The sequence below is a fragment of the Zosterops lateralis genome, assembly GCF_965231275.1.
Source record: "Zosterops lateralis genome assembly, chromosome: 1".
Taxonomy (NCBI): Eukaryota; Metazoa; Chordata; class Aves; order Passeriformes; family Zosteropidae; genus Zosterops; species Zosterops lateralis.
The window spans coordinates 150,968,181-150,991,096 of NC_139762.1; the positions used below are offsets into that span (position 1 = coordinate 150,968,181).

The window sequence follows — 22,916 nt, forward strand, 5'->3', positions numbered from 1 at the left end:
AGCCTTGGGCACTTCCAGGGATGGGGCAGCCACAGCTTCTCTGGACAGCCTGTGCCAGGGCCTCACAGTTTAAAGAATTTTGCTCCACAGGAGACTCAGGCAGAACCTTTGGTGAGAAGCACCCACTGAAGTGACATACAGGGAATTTTTCCACAGTGGAAAAATTCCTCAGAGCCACTGACACATCCCAGCTACGGGGAGAAACCAGGAAATCTGAAAGAAGCGAAGGTTGCGAGAGGCCGGGACTCGAGAAGCCGCCCGCTGCTGTTCCAACAGCTTTTCCCCTTGAGGAACTCGTAAAGAATCAGCATTTTTCTCCCTAATAGAGCTTCAAAACTCAGTTGTGAGCAATTTGGAGGCTCACATGGAGTTTCGGGTTCATTTAGCTGCTGCCTCCAGAGCTTGTAGAGAGTCAAAGCTGTCGAAGGCGGCCGCAGCGCCCCAGTGCCTTGAATTAATGTTATTGTTATTTGTGTGGACGTGCTGGGGTGCAAACAAGGTTAATTGAAATGAGAGCGCTGCTTCCTCTTGATAATGGCTCGGGCTTGACAGTGAGGAGGAGTTTATTTTTGTCAGAGAGCTGCCTTTATTATCCCTTTTTATTAGAGCTAATTTGGGCTCTATATCAAAAACTACATTAAGGGAATCGTTTACGGTCACACCACCAGCACAGCCAAAGATCGCCCCAGAGCCCTGTCCTTTATGTTAATGTCTGCAGTTAAAAGACAATTAAAAATAAACTCTCCTCTTTTAAAGCACCCTTTGTTTTCTTTCCTCTCGGCCTCCAGCGAGGCAATTTAGTTCAACCCTTAATGTGCCCTTCAGGGATAAGGGATTTTTCCGGATAGCCCTGGCCTGGTTACTGCAGGATTGTAAGTATTACTTGGAAATGCTTGAACTGGTGGGACCAGGATGCTACTGGTGCATGGGGGGGATCAATACCACTCCAAGCAGTGAGGAAATTCGGGATATAGGAGCAGCAGCACCCGGACCTTCAGGAAGTGCACGTTCCTGGTGGCAGCTGCCTGATCAGGGCGGGAAGCGGGAAGCTGTCGGCGGTAGCCGGTGAGTTAAGGATGCTGAAATATGGCAGCAGGCTGGTAATTTGTTTTTAATGATAACAGCTGGCAGAAGGTGAAGTTTGTGCTTTGAGGACGATGAGGAGAATCCTTGCTGTGTCGGTTTTCCCCGTCGGCTGTCACGCTGCGGAGGCTCGGGAACGCTGGGAACAGGGATCTGCTCCGTGTATCCCGCTGCTCTCCTTCTCCAATGCTCATGGCAGGAGCCTGGGCTCTCCTCCTCCTTTCACTCTGTCCTGGAGCATCCCTGCCTGCCCCAGTGTGCAGAGACAGGCATCACAGCCCTGGGGAATTCCAGGATAATGCCTTGGAATGATGCAGACTCCCAAAATCCTTGTGGAGGTGCTTTTTTTCTCCTCTTTCTGGGTACCACCTTTTGGAGCTTTTATCAAACCCTCTTCCAACCAGCTCCATATCCATGGAAGAGCCAAATGGGAAGCACCCCCAGGATGCTGTTTTTGCCTTTGTGATGGCCAGAATTCCCTGTGGGATGTTGCAGCTGGGGTGGGTGTGATCCCTGCACCGCTGTTCCCATCTCCATCTCTGCATCATCCCTTGCAAAAGGTGTTCCCAGAGTTTATGGCATTTTCCCATCCCTTCCCTATGCTGTTCTGAGGGAATTTTCTTTCTGGTGGCAGTTTCCAGCTTTTCACCCTCTCTCCAGCATCCTGAAGGATGCTGAGGGAAGTGCCTTCACTCCCTGTGTATCCAAACACTGGGAACACGTAATACCAGGGAGCTGCCTCATAGGAGACCAATGGAAGAGCTAAAAACACCTCTGGGATCAATGGCTGGCAAAAGATTACTATTTATTTTATGCTTCTCACACTTTTATTTCAGGTCTGGGGGTTGCAGTGATTCCAAGTCATGGGTTTAGGGAATGCTGACGGATTTCTCCTCCTCTTGCAGATGCCGGTATGTTCCTACTACTTGAAGGGGATCTGCAGCAACAGCAATTGCCCCTACAGCCACGTCTACGTGTCCAGGAAGGCAGAAGTGTGCCAGGATTTCCTCAAAGGATATTGTCCCATGGGAGAAAAGGTAAAGAGGGATTTATCCCAGCTGCTGTGGGCTGAAGCCAAAGCCATGAGCAGTGTCCTGCACCAGCTACAGCACCACAGGGAAGAGCTGGAAGCTGCTCAGCACCTGGATGTGATGAACAACAGTCCTGTGCTTTTCCAAGGGGTTTTGGCAAAGTGGTTTGGTTGGGAAAAAAGGGGAAGAAATCAAAGGCTTCAGTACATCAACATGCTGGTGCTTCCCTGGTAAGAGCCTCCATGGGGTGTTTGTGTTATCAGTGTCTGAGCTGGAAGCACCTGCCCTGAAAATCCTCAATGAAACAGATGAAAAATGCAGGAAAATATTTAGCATTCCCTGATTTACCTAGAAAATCCATAGGCATTAATGCTTATTTTCCACACTGACTCCATGATGGGTTAAAACTTGAGCCTTAAATCCTGTAGCTTAGTTTTAGGAGCTGGACCAGCCTTGCTCAGCCAGCTCAGAATCTGGCTGTGCCTGGGGAGATCCATGGAGCCACCTCCAGGTCCTGGGGATGGTTTGGAACTGTGAAGTCCTACATGGACTTCATGCACACCCTGGGGAGACCTCATCCATGAACTTTTGGTATCCAATGTAACATAGAAATCATGGGAGCAGCTTTCCTGGAGCAAGGCTTGGAGCCAGCTGCCATTTCCTTTTCCAAAAAAGTATGGAACACACAGGATCGTAGCTTTATGTTTTGCAGCTAAGAGAGAGGGTTGGCCATGCTGGTGTTCCCTTGGAAATCCAAGTGTCCTGACTCCTCTTAGCCATTTTCCAAATGGGTTATGGGTTATGGTATGGGATTTCTCCTCATCCTTGGACAGTTGTGACCAGCAGGAAAAAGGGAATTCTGCCCCACCTGCAGAGCTGCCTCCATCTCTGGGTCCAACAGAAGAAGGAAGATGTGGAGCTGTTGGAGTGAGTCCAGAAGAGGCTATGGAGATGCTCCAAGGGCTGGAGCCCCTCTGCTCTGGAGCCAGGCTGGGGGAACTGGGAATGTGCAGCCTGGAAAAAAGAAAGCTCTGAGGAGACCTTAGGACCATTTCTGAGGGGCTAAAGGGGCACCAGGAGAGCTGGAGAGGGACTTTGGACAAGGGTCTGGAGTGCCAGGACAAGGGGGAATGGTTTCCCACAGCCGGAGGGCAGGGATGGATGGGATATTGGGAAGAAGTTCTTCCCTGTGAGGATGGTGAGGCCCTGGCACAGGTTGTCCAGAGGAGTTGTGGGTGCCCCAGAGGGCTCTTCTCCTTTTTCCCATCCTGGTAGTGCTCCTTCGCAAAGGTACAACTCATCAAGAGAAGCCGTGGGTGCTCAGATCCCACCAGTGTGGCCACCAGCCTGTCCCAGAATGCAAACACAACATCAGATGGAATCCTAGGATCATTTAGGCTGGAAAAGACCCCTAAGATCATTGAGCCCAGCTTTGAACCCAGCACTGCCAAGTCCCACTAAATCCCATCTGGTGTTTTCCCCATCCTTCCCCGAGGAGAACCCACCAAAGAGCAAAAACCAGGCAAAGAAACAGGGAAAAAAGCCAAAAGTGGGAGTTTTAAGGAAAGCAGGACATCAGCAGCAGTGGAGGGAAGCTCTAATAAATTTGTCTGGGCCTAATTACTTTTTGTGGCAGTGCGTGGAGGGGGACTTGATGCAGGATAAACATTCCCTCAGAAGGAAAACACAGGCATCCTGCCACCTCCCTCCAGCGCAGCGCCAACCACGCAGGCAGGGTCCCGACAATTATTTTTAAAATATTCCAATTTAAATGAAAATATAAAAGAGATATTTAGAATATTTATTCTATTAGGAAAAGTGCTTACGGCGTCACTTTTGGAATGTCGGGAAAGCATTCTCCTCCAGATGATGGATAGCAGCCTGTAATTATATATGGGGAGAAATTGCTGAGCGGGCCATATTTAACTGGGGAGGAGAAATTCCAGCTTGGGCCATTAAGGGTTAATTTTATTCTCTAAATAATATAAAAAGTGCTGAGTCCGTGCCTTTGCTCCAAGTAGAAAGTCCTCAAATGGACCCTGGAGAGTTTATAATATTCCACTGAATCAAGGAAAAATGTTAACCTTGCTTCATAAAACGATGGCTTGTTAAAGATGCGCAGTCCCTTTTCTTGTGAATTATTTAGGATGGGAGTAAATCTTCCCTCGTTCTGCCTTTCCCTGTCCGGGCAATGTTGGTTTGAAGCACAAAGAGCACAGAATGCGAAGGTGTGTGACTTCAGTGGAGCATCCTGGCTGGATAAACTCTGACGGGGATGGTCCATAATTAGGAATTTAGGTTGTTTTATGCTGATACTTGGCACAATGGGCTCTTCTCCCAGTCGAGTTTCCCTCTTTGTGCTCTCCCAGACAAACACAATTCCTGATTTTTAGCAGACCTCCATCAAAAATGTCCATTATTATCCATAATTTATGACGTGTCGTTGGCAGTGTTGTCTCTTAAGTACTTCCTAGGACGTGTTGCAGGATTCTCAGGACAAGTTGATCCATCTTTGACCCATTCCGTGGGCTGTAATTTCAGCTGCTCTTCATACAAATGACACCAGGACTGACCTGCTCTGGCTTCACCAGGAATTTATAATTAAGTGAAAAAGCTTTATTTTGCATCCCCAAGTCCTTTTTTCAGGAACATGGACTATAGAGGGTCTAAATCCGCACTTGTGGACAGGGGACAGCTCCTGTACAAGAGCACAATCACATCCTTTGTAAAGGGAATGTTACCCCCAACATTAATTAATTGGTCAAAAGTTGGACCTGATGATTTTGGAGAGCTTTTCCAACATAAATGATTCTGGGAATCTGTTTCCAGAAGGGAGCTGGTGGCAGAGCTAGGACCTTGATTTCCAGCATACAAGTTCCTTGGTCATGGGCTGGGAAGTTCCTCCATAATTTGTGCTTCCTAAAGGGATCATCCCTAAACATAATGTCACTTGGGTCCTTTGAAGCCATGGAGTGATTCCCACCTTGGAGATCTCTGTCCCAATTTTCCTGAAGTTCCCTGCCCCTCCCTGGCACCCTGACCTGGTCATGCTGGGAGGTCCCTCTGGGCTGGCCACCTGCACTTGGAGGAAGCCCCAAGAGGGAAGTGGGAAGAGAGGGAGAAATGGGGCCTCTTGCAGATTCCTCCCAGGGTTTTCCGGAGATGTTTTCATGAGTTGCCCTACGGTCAGAGCTCCTCTGTGGTTCCATATCCTTCCTCCCATATGGGGCCTTGTACAGGGACTTGGAGGAGGAATTCTCTAGGAGAGGATGGGATGAGGCTGGTGGGTGTGAGGGATGAGGCAGCACCAGCAAGTGAACTGTTTTTGGGGACATGACCCTAGAGCAAGGGACAAGCAGAAGACGTTGGATGGAGCCATGGTGGACGCCCCATCCCTGGAAGTGTTCCAGGCCAGGTTGGACGGGGCTTGGAGCAACCAGGGATAGTGGAAAGTGTCCCTGCCTGTGGCAGGGAGTAGGAACAGGATGGGCTTTAAGGACCTTTCCGACCCAAACCAAATTTGATGGCAAACCATAGGCTGGGATCTCTGGAGCTGGGAGCTCATCCATAGATGATTCCAAGGAGCACCTGCCTTGGGATTTGCTTTCCAGGCACAAAAGATGAAGGAGGATAGATTTAGATGGGATATTGGGCAGAAATTCCTTCGTGTGAGGGTGATGAGGGAGGCCCTGGCAGAGGTTGCCCAGAGGAGCTTTGGCAGCCCCATCCCTGGAAGTGTCCAAGGCCAGGTTGGACAAGGCTTGGAGCAACCAGGGATAGTGGAAGGTGTCACTGCCCATGGCAGAGGTTTGGAATGAGATCATTAAGGTCCGTTCCAACTCAAACCACTCAACGATTCCATTGCTGCATCTGGAAAATTGTTTTGTGTTAAATAATCTTCCCCCATCCGTGCCCATTAGCGCCGGAGCCGCATTAAATCCCCTTCTCCGGATTGTTTCCATCAGCTGCCTTGGAACCTGTGGGTAGATTGTTCCCTTGTGGGAGCTGTTAAACAGTGAGACACAGGGAGATTAAACAAGACTTCCCTGGAAAAGAACAGGGAGATGTACTGGAATAAATTGTGGATAAGAGGAGAATCTGTTCCCATCCCTCTGGAATCCTGACTGGCACAACCAGCCTTGTGAAGCTTCACATGCCTGCCATGGCAGGAAGGTTGAGTTGTGCTGGGACTGCTCATCCCAGCTCATCTGATTCCTAAAATCCATCTTTTTATTGAACCAGGAGGTTTCAGCAAAGCTCTAGTTTCCGCCTTACCCGTGTAAAAATACAGGACAGGGGCAGCACTGCCTGAGGAAGTGCTGCTTCTTTGGGAAGAATAATTTTCCTCCCCCAGGTGGAGCTTGGTGTTTTTTTTGCAGTGGCAGCTTCATTTTGCTCTAGAAAATCCAAATTAGGGGATTTTTTTTTCGCAGCTGTAACCTTGTTCTTGTGTGGTTTTCTGTGTGTTTGGTTGGCTATTTTTACCTTTTCTGGTGGAAGTTCAGCGATTTCCCACCAGAAATGTATTTTTTGTGTCTGATACTTTCAATTTAACTCATTTCTTTAGAAAAAGCCGAATGAGCTGTGTTAAAACAGTAAATATTAAATGTCTGTGGAGTTTTCTCTTAATTAACCAATGATGGAGAGCAGCAGCCTGGGCCCCTTGTTTTCCTTCATCTTTTGTCATGGAAAGGTGGATTTCAACACTGTGCTTTCTTATCTCAGCTGGTTTTTCTGATTCAACCAGCATTTTTCTTTACTCAGCCATCAGATCTTGCTGTTTCTGGGTCCTTTTTTTCCTCTCCTTTGATCCCAGGTTGACTCCCAACCAACTTGGCTTTTCCTTGAGGAACACTTGAACAAAATGCTGTCCAGCCCTGGCACAGACTGACCTGGCAAACTGTGGACTACTCATTCCTGGAGGGATTTAACAGCCCTGTGGATGTAGCACTTGTGGACATGACTTAGTGGTGGTCTTGGTAGTGCTGGGGGAATGGGATTTTCCAACCAAAACGATTCCCTGAATCTATAATAATTTGGGAATAGCTGATGGAGAGCTCTACTTTTGATAGCTCTTTTATAGTCCACTGCAGCTGTATGAAAATCAACTACAAAAGCAACTTTATTTTGTTTATCCTTAATTTTGGCTCTGGTTGACAGATGTTTTCTGGGAGCTTGATTTGGGATTTTTTTCCCCCATAATGTGTAGCAGAAATCTTCAGCTACCAAACTGATGAGTAAGTGAAATTTTTATTTAAAATAATGTGTAGGATTGGTGATGGGACTGTTTTTAAGGTCATCAGTAGTGTCCAGGATGGATTTGAGCTGGCTGAAATCTCTCCAGGTTCATCCCCTTGGTTTGCTGGGAATGCTGAGTCCTTGTCCCCATCCTCTGGGCAACAAATGCTGCTGATAATAAATGATAAATCCCAGTTGTGGAGATGGGATCTTCCCATTGGGAGCACTTTGTAGCCTTCAGAAGAGGTTTAAAACCAGTCAGGATTCTTCCATAGCCAATCCTATCCAAGTATATCTATAGAAATCTTGTGGGTTTCCAGCTGTATCTTGTAGTTTGTAATGGGATAATGAGGGTTCTTATTACTCCTTTAATTTAACTGTAGCATCTCCAGTGGAATTCTTATCCTTACGTTAAAGATGCGGCTTATCAGGATGAACTGGAACTGCTTAATAGCCTGGGATTGTTGATAACCACCAAGATAAATTCCAGGCTGAGATTTTGTCTTTTACACTTCAATATCTTTGTAGAAGGAGGTGGGGCACAAAATGTTTGAAAACTGGGAAGTCTGGGAGAAGAGCAGCCACGGAATCACAGCTATAAAGTGGGAATGTAGTGATGAGGCAGAGAGTTCCTGATTTCAGCGTGAACTTCTGTAGAGATGAACACAAAACCCAGCAGACTGTCTTTGCTTCTTGTCTGGAATCTCCCTTTGATCTGATCATTTCTCTGTTGGAAAATCCCCACATCCTGTGAGCAGTGGGTGATTCCCAGGATCACAGGATGGGTCAGGTTGGAAGGGAACACAATGTGGGGCATCTGGTCCAAGCTCCCTGTTCCAGCAGGTCCATCCCAGAGCACATGGAACAGGATTGTGTCCAGAGGGTTCTGGAATATCTCCAGTGAGGGAGACTCCACACCCTCTCTGGTCCCTGTTCAGGGCTTGGTCACTGCACAGGGAAGAAGTTCTGCCTCATGTCCAGGTGGAATTTCCTGGGATCAGTTCCTGCCTGTCCCTCCTGTGCCGTTGCTGGGCCCCACAGAGCAGAGCCTGGGCTGTGCTCAGATCCCTCCTGCAGACAGGGACAGACAGGGATGGGGTCCCCTCTCAGCTGTGTCTCCTCTTGAGGCTGAACAGCCCCAGCTCCCTCAGCCTTTTCTCATAAAGGAGATGCTCCAGTCCCTTCATCTTCTTCATAACCCTCCTCTGGACCTGATCCAGGAGTTCCATGTCTCCAGCACTGGACAGAGCACTCCAGATGTGCCCCATCTATGGTGAGGAGAGGAGCAGCATCATCTCCCTCAACTTGCTGGCACCTCCTTCAACTTGCTCTTCCTAATGCACCCCAGGATTCCATTAGGCTCCTTCCCTGAGCCACCTGGAACCAGGCATGTGGTGGAGCCCCATCATCCCCGAAGGACATGACACCATTGGGATTGTCCACTGGGTGTCTGCTTCACTCATTCCACACCCAGTGGTGATGATTTGGGGTTGGGAATTACCATTCATGAGTAACACATGTGGAAATGGCTCCATCATGGCTTTTGAGTGGCATGGATGTCCCTGATGGAAATGGGATTCCTCAAAGCAGTGCAGGGGGTGGTTGAATTCCATAGACATTGGCACAAAAGGATGAATGCCAGGTTCGGAATTTACCTTCTGGATGCCCAAAAAGTTACAGCCAATGACTCGATATCCAGTGTAAACCAGTGACAGGTGGTGCCCCTCAAAGGTCTGTATTGGGACCAATGCTAATTAATGCCTTCATTAATGACCTAATGGGATTAGATGCCCCCTTGGCAAGTTTGCAGATGACACCAAGTGGGTGGTGCCATTGTTCCACAGAATCCTGGGATCACAGACTGGTTTGGATTGGAAGAGACCTTAAAATTCCAGTTCCAATGTCCTGCCATGAGCAGAGATTCCCTCCCAGCTGCTTTGCTGCCTCTTAAATATGATTTTACTAATGATTTTCAAAACATCATCCTAGTCTTGCTCCAGCTCCAGAGGTATTTTAGCTCAAATATTGATTTATTTCCTGGAAATACCAAAAGAGAGCTTATCTGGATTTGTGGTGGATCCTAGAACGCTTTTAGATCCCAAATGTCTCTGATTCATTTGGAGATGACCATCAGGAGTCATCCCTTTGCTGCAGGCATTTTGCTGGGGAAACTGTTTTGAGGGCAGAAACCTGTTTTGGAGCAAATTCCTTCAGGTAACCACATCGGTTAAATTTCTCCATCATTACTCCAGTCTGGATGATGTTCGGCTGTATTGTCCTCCGGGTTTTAATGACAGGGAGCTGGGATTTTTTTTTTCTTTTTTAAGGCTATTTCCATCTGCACCCAATTATAAAAAAGCCATCGGAAAAAAGCCATTTACTGGCTGTCACTTCAGAGTGGCATCAAAATGGCTCCGGCACCTCCAGCCATCACTTCCCAACAGCCACTTAGAAGGAAATTAAAACAGCCTGACATCCATCCAGTCCATTAATCCCACTGCTTGGCCAGGGCGATACCTGGAATAGCTTCAGCAAAAGCTGCATGGATGCTCATGAGGGCTTTAAAAAGTAGAAAACACTGAAGTTGGGGCAGTTGAGTTTTGGGGATTTTAATGCTCCCATTCCCCTGAAGGCCTGGTTGGTGAAATTTGTGTCCATCATGATGGATAGAGGGATGGACATGGATCCTAAGGAGATGGGAAGATGCTCAAGCACTTGTCATCTCTTCACAGAATCACAGAATATTCTGAGTTAGAGGGGACCCGCAAGAATCATCAAAGTCCAACCCTTGTCACCTGCTGTCGCCCAGTGCTGGGAAAGGAGCAGGGGGTGAGATTAAGCCTGGAGATACTCGAGAAGTTCAACCTGGCCAAACTGCTGCCCAGGAGCCAGGAATGCCAGGCTGGGTGGGATCTCTCCTCTCCACCCCATACGGTCAGTGGGTGGTTGCTGGTTGGCCCAGTGACCCAGCTTCACCTTCCTCCCACCCTCCAACCCCTCCAGCCAAGCTTGTTCATGGAAAATGTTCATTAACATCATTCCCAAGACGGAGCCAGGACTTTCCACCAGTTGCTGCCTCCTCCTTTGCCAGCTCTGTGCTAAAGAAGGCTGGGCCCTGCAAACCTCCTCATCCCTGTCTCACTCCTGGAGCACGTCGGGCCCTGTTGGACCATTTAAGGCCTTGTGGATCCTTGACAGCACCTGGAATTTCACCCAAAGCTGCCTTGGCAGCCAGGGAGGAGTCCTGGACATGGGATCTGCCAGCTGGGCACCATCCCAACCCCGGGCACTGTTGCTGGACAGGCTGTGGGGAGAACCCCACAGCGGGGAGTCTGGGGTTGGGACATATCCATGGGAATATTGGTGTCCTCGTCAGCACCTGGTAGAGCCGGAGTGGGGTGAGATTTCTCCCTGTGGCTTTTTAGGGATTCTCTGGGGTTTTCTCATCTTTTTGGTGGAAGGGACCAGACTTTTTTTTCCCTTATTATGGCCCAGCCTGTGGTCTGGCGGGGGTCCCGGGGGGGTATAATTAGCCACTCGGACAGGTGGCAGGGATCGGATGGCCCCCAGCACCACCCCACAGCCCCGCTTGGCTTCACCCCGGCTGACGCGTGGCCGGTGGCAAAATTCCCTATGGAAACCCAGCCCATGGATCTGGCAGGAGCAGGAGAGCTACTGTAAATAAACAGAAGGGGCTTTTCCAGCCTCCGGAGGCGATTCCAGCCTCACCACCCCTGCCGTGGAACAACAAAGATGGACAGGGCGTTGCGGAAGAAGGACCGGAGTGCTGGGAATGGTGCGGAAAAGCCATTAGAAACCCGAGCTGGGGACACGGCCCCGGGATTAGTCACACACGGTTTTTCTTTATTAAGTATCTTTTTACCATGGAGCCAATAAACATGGGCTGCTCCAAGGAGAGCACTGGGAAGGTGGTGTATCCCAATCCCAGTGCCCAGCCAGGATCATGGTGCTGTCCCACCCTATAATCAGTGCCCCGTTGGGAAGGAACAGCCGCATTTCTTGGCCTTTTCCCAAAATAGCATAATTCCTTGATGTAGCAGTGATGCATCCAGGTGGCTTTTTGAGGTCAGGGCTCCTTTTTCCTGCTCTTCTTTCCAAGTCCCATTTTGTGCTGGAAACTCCTTTACAGAAGAGGATTTCACATCCTTTTCAGGGATCATCCTGAGCAGAGGCAGGATTTAGACTTGATGATCCTTGGGAGTCCCTTTCAATTCAGGATATTCTGTGATTCTAGGAACTGGGGATGGTCAGACCAAGACCTGACACCGAGGCCCATCCCCACAATCTCATGCTCCACTGGGATTGTCCCTTCCAAGTGGGCTTGGAAGCTCTGCCCATGCATTTATCCCAGTCTTCAGTCCCTAATGGGCTGTTCCTTTTTCTCTTCACTAATTTTGTCCTATTTATTTTAAAAGAAGTTATCGGGTTGAGGGATTTGCTTTTCTGCTTGCTAATATTTGTGGAGAAATTCCTGTGTTTGAATTCCTGTCCGGTTACCGTCTTTTTTAAGCATTTCTCTTTGGTCCAGGATGTATCCTGTCTGCAGGTAAAGTGAGAAAATGAAAAAAAATATCCTGTGGGATATTCTCCAGGCTGGGAGAGCTGGGAATGTCCAGCCTAGAGACAAGAAGGTTCAAGGGAGACCCTAGAGGCTCTCCCAGTGTCTAAAGGGCTCCAAGAGAGCTGTAGAGGGACTTTGGACAAGGGTCTTGAGTGACAGGAGAAGGGAGAATGGCTTCCCACTGCCAGAGGGCAGGGTTAGATTGGATATTGGGAAGAAATTCTTCCTTGGGAAGAAGTTCTTCCCTGTGAAGGTGGTGAGGCCCTGGAATGGAATTCCCAGAGAAGTTGTAGCTGCTGCATCTGTGGAAGTGTTGAAGTCCAGGTTGGAGAGGACTTGGAGCAACCTAGGATAATGAAAGGTGTCCTTGTTCATAGCAGGAGGTTGGAACGAGATGATCTTCACAGTCCCCTCCAACGTAAACCATTCCATGATTCCACATGCCTATAAAACACAGGATTTGGGAGTAATGGCAAAGCTGGGCACTGTTCAGACCTGACTACTTCCAGGTTGCCTGTTGGTGGTACAGTTACTTCCCATTCCAGCTCCTTGAAATAGGAAATGGAAAATCATAGGAATGGGGGTTTAAAATGTTAGGTTTTTGGGGTTTTTTTTGTGGAAAATCAGCACTATCACTGTCCCCCACACTGAGCCCATATCCATGTATTCATGTGGATCCCAGCCCTCCTGCTGCTCAGCATGACCCTCAACCTCCAGCACATGAGCTCCTTGCTCCGCTGCCGACTTCAGAGCTCAGCCCTGGGCAACAGAGCCCGTCAGATCCTTCTGCTTCTCAAGGAGAGAGCTCAGCAGGGATTCCGCTTAATCCCAAAGGTCAGCACGGGGAGCTGCTCCCGTGTTCCCACAGTGAAGTTGCATTAAAAGGGCAGGAACTGACCTCCGTCCCACATCGTCGGCAGGATAGATTTTTATAAACAGGGCAGAATGGTGGTGCTGAAACCTTCCCTGTGTTTCTCTCTCCGTGGGTTTATCTCATTTTCCCCAAAATTTGAGTGTCTGTAGCACAGAGGGATGGGATGCATGGGCATCCGAGTGTGGAAGGACCCACATTTCTCGTGGAGAAGGTCAGCAAAGGAATGGATGTTGAAGTTGGAAATATTTGGTTGTGCCACGTGTATTGGGTTGAGTCTCCGTGGATGTCACAATGTGATTCAAATGCCAAACTGGGTGGGCTGGAGCATCCTGGGTGGGAGTAGGTCCACATGGAGAGGGGTCCAGGACCTGCTCTTACCCTTCAATACCTTGGGATATGCTGGGATAAGCTCTCTGGATTGCTGGGAACAGAGATTGGAGGGAGGCAGTTCTTTTTCCTTCCTCCCACCTTCATTCCCAGGCATCCAGATAGAAATCCCAGCTGAAGGCATCTCCTCTTCCCTGCCTGCATCTTTTCCTGCTTTTCCCAGTGCCAAAAGTGCCATTTCCCAGCAGAAAGCCTTGTGGGGTAGCTCTAGGACACTGATGACACCTCATTCCCACTGGAACCACTGATGGCTGCTGTGAGCTGCCAAAATCCAGAGCTGGGAGTGCAGGAGCATTTTTAGGGATGAACATCTCAATGCTGTTGTTCTAACAGCCCCATTCCATGGCCACACTGAGCTTCCTTGGATGGGACAGCATCAACCAAGCCTTGAGAAAAGCAGGTTAAGCTCCAGCCCTCATCCATCTTCCTCAGAAGGCTGGTCCAGGCAGCAATCCCAAAATTAGTCCTAAAAGGATTTTTTTTCTGGCTCTTCTCTGCTATTTCCAAGTCCCAGACATGTCTGGGACAACAAAACCCTGTGTCATCTCCAAAACTGGCTTCTCCAGCCCAGATAACCTCCTTGGGACTTGTCCAGGGCTAAATCACTGCTGTTAAGACTTTGGTGGTTTAAGTCCATAAAATCAAGCACTTGGAAAGCTGTGGGTGAGTGTGGAATGTACCAGACTAGAAGATTATTTTTAATAGCTTTTTTCTTGGAATATTGTTTTGATGCAGAGAGGGAAACGCCAACACATCCCTCTCTCCCTTCAGCAGGATGTTGGTTGCACCTGAAGGAGCTCAGCTGTGGATTCCTGTGCTCCCACAAGGTTTTCTCTGCCTTTTCCAACTCCGCTCCCTCTTTTCCCTGGCAGTGCAAGAAGAAGCACACGCTGGTTTGTCCCGACTTTGCCAAGAAAGGCATCTGTCCCAAAGGTGCCCGATGCAAACTCCTGCACCCCCAGAAGAGACGTCACCCACAGCAGGTTGGAGGTGATGGAGAGCACAGCAACCCCCCTTCCAAGTGGAGACGGCTCCAGGAGGGGTCGGGCAGGTAGGAAAGGGATCATTTTGCTTAATTTAACAGTTTTCTTCCCAGCCTGCTCCAGATTTTTCTTCTTCCAGGTGTGTTTCATCTGTATCCTGGTTTATTTTAAGATGTTGTGGATGTGGGTCACTGCGATGTTTCCTGATGGAGCCACCTCTGGGATGGGCAGTGTCCATGCTTGAGGAAGAGCTGATAGAGAGGAAAGAGTGGATTCACCCTTAGGAATGTGCCATCCAGGGCTTTAGCACCTCCAGGTATCTTGGAGGCTTTTGTTGACCTTCCTCTTGGAGATGGAGGAGCTCTGATGGAGATTCCATTGCTGAAAGTGTGTCCAGGTTATCCATAGTTATGTGAGAAACTGGGAAGCATCATCCCTCTTCCTTATGTCCATGCTGGAGAGCAGAGCTGAGCCCTCTCCATGGCATGGAGGGGCTGGAGAATGGGAGATGGAGATGGACATGGAGATAAGAGGTTTTGGAAAAGTTTGGTGCTGGGATGGGCCCTTGGAAGCTCTCTGAGCTCTCCCTGATGTTTTTGAGTGCTAGGATGGAGCCACAGGCTAATGATGATGGATATGTCAGTCCTCATCCTCACGGGGAGATGGATTTTCCTGAGCTTGGCACATCCTCTGCTCTCACTCCCAAGTCCTGCATGCAGGACAGCTGCATCCCAATGGAATTAAACCTAAAGCAAAATGGAAATCTTGACTTTAAAAGCCAAAATCTCCAAGTCCTGTTCAGTGGGAGGAGGAAGGATTGATTTGGGTGCTTGGCTTCTCCGTGGCTTTTTGCAGTGGGAGGTAGGAGTGAAGGTGGGATTGAAAGGGAGGGACCTGGGAGCTTTGCCAGGCTGGTCCATGCTCCTGGAATTCTCCATGCTCTGGGCCTGGGCCTTATCCTAGCCCTGCCTTGTAAGGTAGCAGAGGGGGACAAGCAGTTCCACAGGTTCTCCGAACTTATCCCGGGTGACAGAAGAGCCTTGGAATGACACCCAGCTCACGTTCCCGGTGTGAACGAGGTGTAAAATAGCTCCTTGCTCTTTTTAGGGAAGGAGGAATGAGCTCAGGCCTGGCTGGTTGGGAGGCTCCTGGTGTCCTCCGCTGGGAAGGGAGCACGCCCCAGCTTGGAAGCTGCTCCAGAGGGTTTTTTTTTCCTTTATTGGCACCGTCGTGGGAGGTGTCAAAGGAGCTGGAGTGTCAAGTTAGCTTGGAAGAGAGTGGCAGGGCTGGGAATGAGCCAAACCCAGCAGGACACCTCCAAGCCATCCCAACTCCCCACACCCTCCATCTCCCCTTCCCTCTGCTCAATCACAAACAGGGGCCCAGAACCTCCACAAGAATCTGAGGAACTGGGAACCTTGCAGGGAAGTGCAGGACAGGGAATCTGGCTGGGTAGAGAAACTCCATCTGAATCTGCGCTGGCTCCAGGGAAGTCAGGGATACAGTATGGCCTTGGATGGAGACCTGGGAGCTCCAAGCCTCTTCCATTGCATATGATGCCATGTCCAGTGTTGCCAAGTGGGATTGTTTTACTTTTCCTTATTATTTTTCCCATTCCTGCAGGAATGATCCAGCTCAGCTCCAGGATGATGGGGAAATTCCCGGACCCTCCGGTGAAGAGCAAGAGGTGAAGTTTTTGAAAGAGGAGGACCCCAAGCCAAGCAGCTGCCTGCAAAAGCTGCCATCCTTCATCTCCCTCCGATCCCCAGAATCTCCCGGTTCCCTGGGCTGCAAAGAGGAGAGGGATGAGGACGAGCCAGAGGATGAACCAGGTAGGAATCACATCCTCTGCTTAAGAGTGGCTCTAGTTTTCCAAGAGAAAGTTATTCTCTGCTGCTCTCCATTGGTTTTGGTGGTTTCCATGTTCCTTGTGAGTCACCAAACCCCAGTTAAGATTGGGAATCCAAAATGAGATGGTAGTTGGGATTCCCACCTGGGCACAAATCCTTTTGTCTGTTCCCAAAATTGTGTGTGAGGGCTTTGTCCCCTTATTTTATCTACTCCTTCCTTATCCTGTAAATTATCCAGCGATGAATCCAGTCTCATTTCTATGATGGAATCACAGCACTGCCTTGTAGGGAAGGTGTTTAGTGGGATGCAAGGATACTCTCCCTCTGGAGGACCTCTGGACCATCCCTCACACCTGTTTCTCAGCAGAAAAAGCTTTGAAGCTTTCCAGTAAAAACATTCCAGTGGGAGGTGAGGTGATGTGTTTGCAGGTTGGAAGTTTGAAGGAGGAGCTGTTAGTCTGGGGTTGTCTACTTTGGAAGTCAGTAAATTTTTTGGAAAATGTGATTTAGGATGAGCCGAACTGTTTAGGAATTCTGACACGTGGGAACAAGCGGTTTCTCCAATGTTCTGCTTGGTTCCTTCTCTCCTCATTCAGCTCCTCCATGGGAAAATCTCTCACGGGATGGGATTTTGGGCTGCTCCAGGGATGTACCCTCAGGAGCAGATGTGATGGAGATGGCGAGGCTGGGGTTCTGCCTAGTTCTTCCCAGGTCCGAGTGGGATGTTTTTGGCTGGATGATGCTCCACACTTCCCTTTTCCACTCCCATCCTTCTCCAGAGGGATGCACAGCCTCATCTCCAGAGCACCATCCAGGAATGGGCTCAGAAATTACAATATTTTGTGGGATTAACGATGAAATTCCCACTGCCAGCTCTGCTGGCAGAAGATTTGGTTCTGTGTGAGCCCTCCCCATCTTTGATCCCTGCTTTCCATGCAGCTGGAGCAGGATCCCACTGGGATAAGGAATGAATTCCGTTGCAAAAGCCAGGCTGAAGCATTTACAGGATCATCCATAAAGATCTGCACGGCTGTGCCTGGCTCAGCCGCTTCAAGCCAGGGAGGGCTGAGATGCCTCAACACTGTCGGAAAGAGAATTCCCAGGATTAGCAACATATTCCTGAAGTCACAGATGAGTGCGGGTGCTGTTGAACCGTGGTGTGGTGGACCATTCCAGCTGGGAAAGCTCCTCTCCACAACACAGAGTGATGCACTTAGCTTCCCTTTCCAGGGATTTCTTCTCCCCTCCTTCCTTTTCCTTGGCCCTGGTTCAACTCCCTTTTGATCTTGAGAAGTGTTCCCAAAGCAGCAACTTAACTGGGATTTTTATCTCCACGATGAAGTTGGAACAATTAATTCATGGAGAAGAAGACTGTTGAAATGCCTCGGAATACACCTGGCAGCCGGGAGTAACTCGGGAGCAAGGGCATCCTTTTCCTCTTAATTCTGGTGTGCGCATCCAACGGAGGATGATTTCCAGGCATTTTGGGGGGGAGGATGAGGAGAAGGAGCTGGTTTGTCTGGGAATGTCGGCAGGAAGGCTGGGTGAGGCTGGCAGGTACAAGGTCAGAGCACTCATCCCTCTGTTCCTTTTTGCCCAGGGAAGCTCATGGCATTGGGAAAGCAGATGCTGGAGGAGCCATAGGAAAGGAAAACCAGGCAGGAATCACAGGTGGCTGTAAAATCATCTGATGATGAAGCAATTTCCCTGCCAAAGTGATGGCAATGCTGAGTCTGGACATGGGAATGTTGATCCATGGGTTTACCCATCCTTGGGTCTCATCTTAATCCTAGCCAAGGGATCTAGAGGCGCTGTAGCACCCAGGGACCCCCAAATCCAATGGGATAAGAGGAATCCTGGCCACTATCCCAAGAGGGCATGGGATTGATGCTTCTAAAGGACCAAATGCTTCTTGGTGGCCACATCACTTGGACTGGACTCCATGATCCTTGTGGATCCCTTCTAGTATTCCTGTATCCCTTCAGAATATTCGGTGATCCTGAGACTTGAGTTTGGAGCTGAGCAGGTGGTCAGGGTGAGTCCTTGTGCAGCTCTAGGAAGTAGCTGGAGTCTGTGGTGGGATTTGGGAGTGGGATCTGGGGAGCTGTGCCAGCAATAACGTTGGGTTTGTGCTTCTGAAGCCTGTGAAGCTGACACACAAATTATTGGGATGGTAAATAAGGAGGAGGACAGGTTGTTATTAAGGAATGAGGTGAATTCCTTGGTTAAATGGTCACAATTGGAGAAAATGCCCTTTTAATCCTGGGAAATGCAAGAAGAACAAGGAAAAACATGGGAAGGGGTTTGGAGATGACCTTTAAGGACCAGCGTGGGCAACAGCATGAGCTTTCAGGGTCTCAGTGGGGATCTGGGATACAGGGAAAGGGGACTGGAAAGGAGGGATGCGGTCTGCACGTGTGGAATGGAGCCACTGTCATGTTCCCAGCCCTCCAGAGGAGCCTGGAAATCGGGGTTGGAAGAGAGTGATTTGTTGACAAGGTGGTGCTTGGGTAAAGGTAGATCTCGGAGGTCTTTTTCAACCTAAATGATTCCGGGATTCTGTTAATTTGAGGGTGCTGGTACTTTCCAAGCATCCTCCAAAAAGCCAATCCATGCAGCACGGGGACAGCCAACTGCTCCCAGCCGAGCATCCCAAATGGGAAGAGTGGGTTTGGTGGCATCCCATCCTTCACCTTGTGTTATCCACTCAAGAGCATGGAGCCAGAGGGAGAACAGGCTTCCCTACCCCTCCGACTCCTGTTTTCCAGGTAATGGGCTTTTCCATATTTCACCTTCCAGTTAAATCGCCTGTGCTGGAGCCTAACTGGCCTCCCTGCGCTAATTGCACCAATGCAAACCATTCCAATCGAGTGCTAATTTAATTAGAAAGCACCCATTTTAGTTAATTTGTTCGAGAAGATCACTGCAAACTCCTGGAGAGAACAGATGTTCCCCTCTCCCCCGATGAACATTCCGGGCTTTGTAAATGGCTCCGCTCAGCCTTGTTTAGGAGAGAAAAGAGGATTTTATAGCCGCAAACGACCCTTTCTGTAAACATTTTACAGCTCTCTGCACGTTTGAGTGACGATAAACCCCGAGCAGCTCGGCGGGCTGCAAATTTGGGACCATACGGCCGTCATTTTATTGTCATATTTCACGGTCGTAACGTTAATGGAAGATGCTCGCTCCAGTCTTTTTTAACGGCTCCGCTGAGCACGCTCAACCACCTCGGCTTCCGAGGAATTCGGGGAGGTGTGGCAGCGGCTTCTGGGTTTGTTTACGGCTCCTGCTTCTGGAGGGATAAGTTTGGGAATGTGGATTTTCTCCCCTTTTCTTTCACCGTGGTTGAGAGATGATCCCGACGGGGCACGGGACTGCCGTTGTCACCGCCCCCTTGGTGATGAGTCTTGATCCAACCATTCCCAACTCCAGGAATCCTAGAATTAGAGAATATCCCAATTTAGGAGGGACTCCAAAGTCCTGCACAGGGCGACCCCAGTTTAATTTAGGAGATACCCAGTGTTGCTGCCCTCCGTGTGGATGTGGCCAGTCCCCCTTGGGTCCCATGGGATCTTCATTGCCTTCAGCATCTCCTTCAGTGCTTCTTCTGCCTGCAGATCTTTGCTCCAGAACTTTTTTTTTGGCAGCCAGGTGAGGCAACCAAACCTTTGATCAGTTGAGTCAGTGGCAGAAGATGCCCTGGAGCTTTCCACAAAGCCATCTGCATGCTTGGGGATGGAGGGCTTGGGCACAACAGGGGCTTGTCCTGGGATAACAGGAACTGGCATCACTGTCAGCTTTGACCCCAGCAGGACTTGGTGCAGTTTGTTCTCTTGGAAGGAAGAAATGGGGATAAAATATAGGGAATTGATTTCTCTGTATGGTCACAAATATCTCCAGAGTGGTGAGGCCCTGGCACAGGTTTTCCAGAGAAATTGTGGATGCCCCATCCCTGGAAGTGTTCAAGGCCACTTTGGGTGAGGCTTGGAGCAACACAGGCTAGTGGAAGATGCCCCTGCCCATGAGAATTGGTCCTTAAGGTCCCTCCCAACACAAAGCATTTTAGGATTCCATGAAAAAATGGGCAAAAAATTAATATGGAAGAGAAAGATTTCAGTCCTGGCAAAGGAGTAAGACTTGTCAGGTCCTAAATTGGACACTTTGCAATGACAAAATTAAATCACAGCGAAGTTTCTGACTTTTGCACCTTCTCAGAGCCATCAAGGCAGGTGAGGAGGTCCAGCCCCAGCCTCCAACAACAGCTGGGTCATCTATGGCTGCCCAAAGGCTGAAAGTATCCCAAGCCTAAAGGTGTCTGGTGGATGTAGGGGGTGGATATGGAAGGATCACAGAATCATTAAGGTTGAAAAAGACCTCTGAGATCATCAAGTCCAACCTGTGACCAATCCCCACCTTGTCACCAGACCAGAGGCCTGAGTGTCACATCCAGTCATTCCTTGGGCACCTGCAGGGATGGAGACTCCAAACCTCCCTGGGCAGCCCCTTCCAATGTCTGACAACCCTTTCCATGAAGAAATTTTTCCTGATGTTCAGCTTGAACCTTGCCAGTTTGATGGATCCATGTTGTCCTTCCTGCTCGAGGAATGGGTACATTTTGACTCAGTTTGTAGGGTCTCATCCACCTATGGCAGAAGGTTTGGGTGGAAGAGCAGCAGGATGAGTTTCTAGTGCAGGTTGTCACCACATGGATTTAGTGCAAGGTGGAGCCAAGGAGATTCAACCCTCCCCATAAACTTTTTCCATATGAAAAACCATTTGTGGAAAATTCTGGGATGTAGCCCTTGCTGCTGGGCTTTCCACCCCATCTTTTGTTGTCGAGTTTTATTTAATAATAATACTAGTAATAGCAGTAATATTAATAATAGTTGTAATAATAATAATAGTAATAATTTTAATACAATAAAAAAAGGCATCTCCCAGCTCAAGTTTCTCCAGGAGCACTTGGGCAACAAAAAGACCTTTCCAAGGCAGATTCAGCCTCTGGACTCCCCTAAGGTGTCCTGGAAAGGGTTAAGGGATATTTTTCTTTTGGGAATGAGGAGGGAAATGTGTTTGGAGGGAATTTCTCCTTGTGACATTAAACCTTGAGCATCCAGCAGGGAAATGCTCTGAGATGCATCTTGGTGCTCTGAGCCTTCCTGGAGGAAGATGCAGGACAGGATGAAACCTTTTGGTGGCATCAGGAGAATGATGAAGACAAAACATTCCATCAAGCTGGAGGTTCTTGAGGAAGAGAAACCAACAAAATTCTGGCTTTTCTCCTGCTGGATGATAAAGTTTGAAAAGCTGCAAGGGAGTTGTCTTTCCCTTTATCCCACTGCTTTGGGGCTTGGGAATCTTCACCCTTGATGTGTGGCATCTCCAGCTGCCTTCCACCTCCCCACCTTGCAGGGAAACCAAATTTTTTAATCACTCAGGGATCAAGAATGATGAGCAGGGAGAGGATTTGGGTACCAGACCCAGACCCACTTCTTTTCACCCTCCATCCTAGAGGATTCCCCACCTTGAAATTCCTTTCAATCCCTCTCAGATCAGCATCTGGATGAAACAAATTTGGTTTTAACTTCCCTGTCAGATGCAGCTGGAGCCGCTCGGCTCCGGCTGGGGGAAAACCAGGTTTTATTGAAAAATCTAATGGTGCCACCTGAAGTGTGATTTACTGCACTGTCCACTCCTCAGACTTGATAATATATTTCTATTAGATTTCCTTCTTTTCCCTCTTTTTTCCTGGAGGAGAGTGGCAAGTTTCTCCATCTGCCTGACACCTTCTTAGGCTTAGGCAAAATAAATGTTGATTTCCATCAGGAGGAAGAGCGCTGGAAGTCCTAATTCTCCGTCGAGCCTGACAAGCTCAGCGAAAAACCGCCTGGGTTTCGATGGAAAAACTTGTGATCCAGGCTCAGTTCTTCTCTTTTGAAGCTGTTCAGTCATCAGAATGAAAAAGGGGTTGCTTTCGCTAACTAGAAATTATATACCTGGTTCCTTGGAAGATGGATTGCACCGCTCCTGGAATGCCAGGAAAGGCGGCGGGGGGAGAGAGTGAAGGAGCTGGAGATGCGACCCAAGATTGATCACGCCATTTGCAGGATCTCCCAAGCACAAAACTGGAAAAATATCTTTTCCTTTGCCAGGGTTGGGTGGAGTGATGCCCCGGCTTGGTCCAGGTTTTCCCTCCTGGGGGTTTTTTTGGGATGCGGTGCTCACCCCTTGGCTGTGTCATCCTTCCTGCATCTTCTTCTATCCAAGGGGAGAAACTGAACCAGTTTAGCCCTCTCATGACCTATTTTGGGTTTATTTTCTCATTCCCGCCTTGATTTTTTCGAGGAATCTGTTGGAAATCAAGCATGGATGCTCTGGAAATATCTTGGGTCTGTGCGCTCTGTACCAAAGTCAGGAAGTTAATTACGGTTGATTTAAAAAACACCTTTTTTCTTTTTCTCCCCACCCCCCAAAAAAATCCATGTTTCAACTTCTGTAATCATGCCTGCTTTGAGCTGCTTCACAAATATCAGCTAAGACAGTTTTCCCTGGCTCACCCAAAGGAAATTGAGCCATTCCCACCATTGCTATTGAACTCACACCATGGGGCAGGAATGTAGAGATGCTGATTTTGACCCCTTGAGGTGACAGCCAGCAGCTCCAGACCCTCATTCCAGCAACCAGGCTGGGATTCAAAGATCCCAGGCTGGAAAAACCACCTGGCTGGATGCCAAAGGGAAAAACTGGGAGGGTGGGGATACAGGGGTGTTTGGCTCCGTGTCACTGTTCCCAAAAGTCGGATTTGGCTGTGTTGCCGGTGGGGAATATCCAGATCTGCCATGTCTGCTGTGCATCCTCCTGATGTATGGGAGTTATATTAAGGGTGGA

General features: G+C 48.9%; 1 protein-coding gene across 5 annotated transcripts in view; it reads left to right on the forward strand.

Moving 5' to 3' along the window:
* The window catches only part of ZC3H3 (zinc finger CCCH-type containing 3), a 128,206-nt gene that overhangs the window by 102,657 nt on the left and 2,633 nt on the right, over positions 1 to 22,916 (forward strand). For all 5 annotated transcript variants that reach the window (XM_083869789.1, XM_083869792.1, XM_083869793.1 and 2 more), the window contains 3 exons: positions 1,989 to 2,120; positions 14,068 to 14,246; positions 15,802 to 16,010. In XM_083869789.1, the coding sequence (XP_083725915.1) occupies positions 1,989 to 2,120; positions 14,068 to 14,246; positions 15,802 to 16,010 (520 nt within the window). The remainder of the gene's footprint in view (positions 1 to 1,988; positions 2,121 to 14,067; positions 14,247 to 15,801; positions 16,011 to 22,916) is intronic.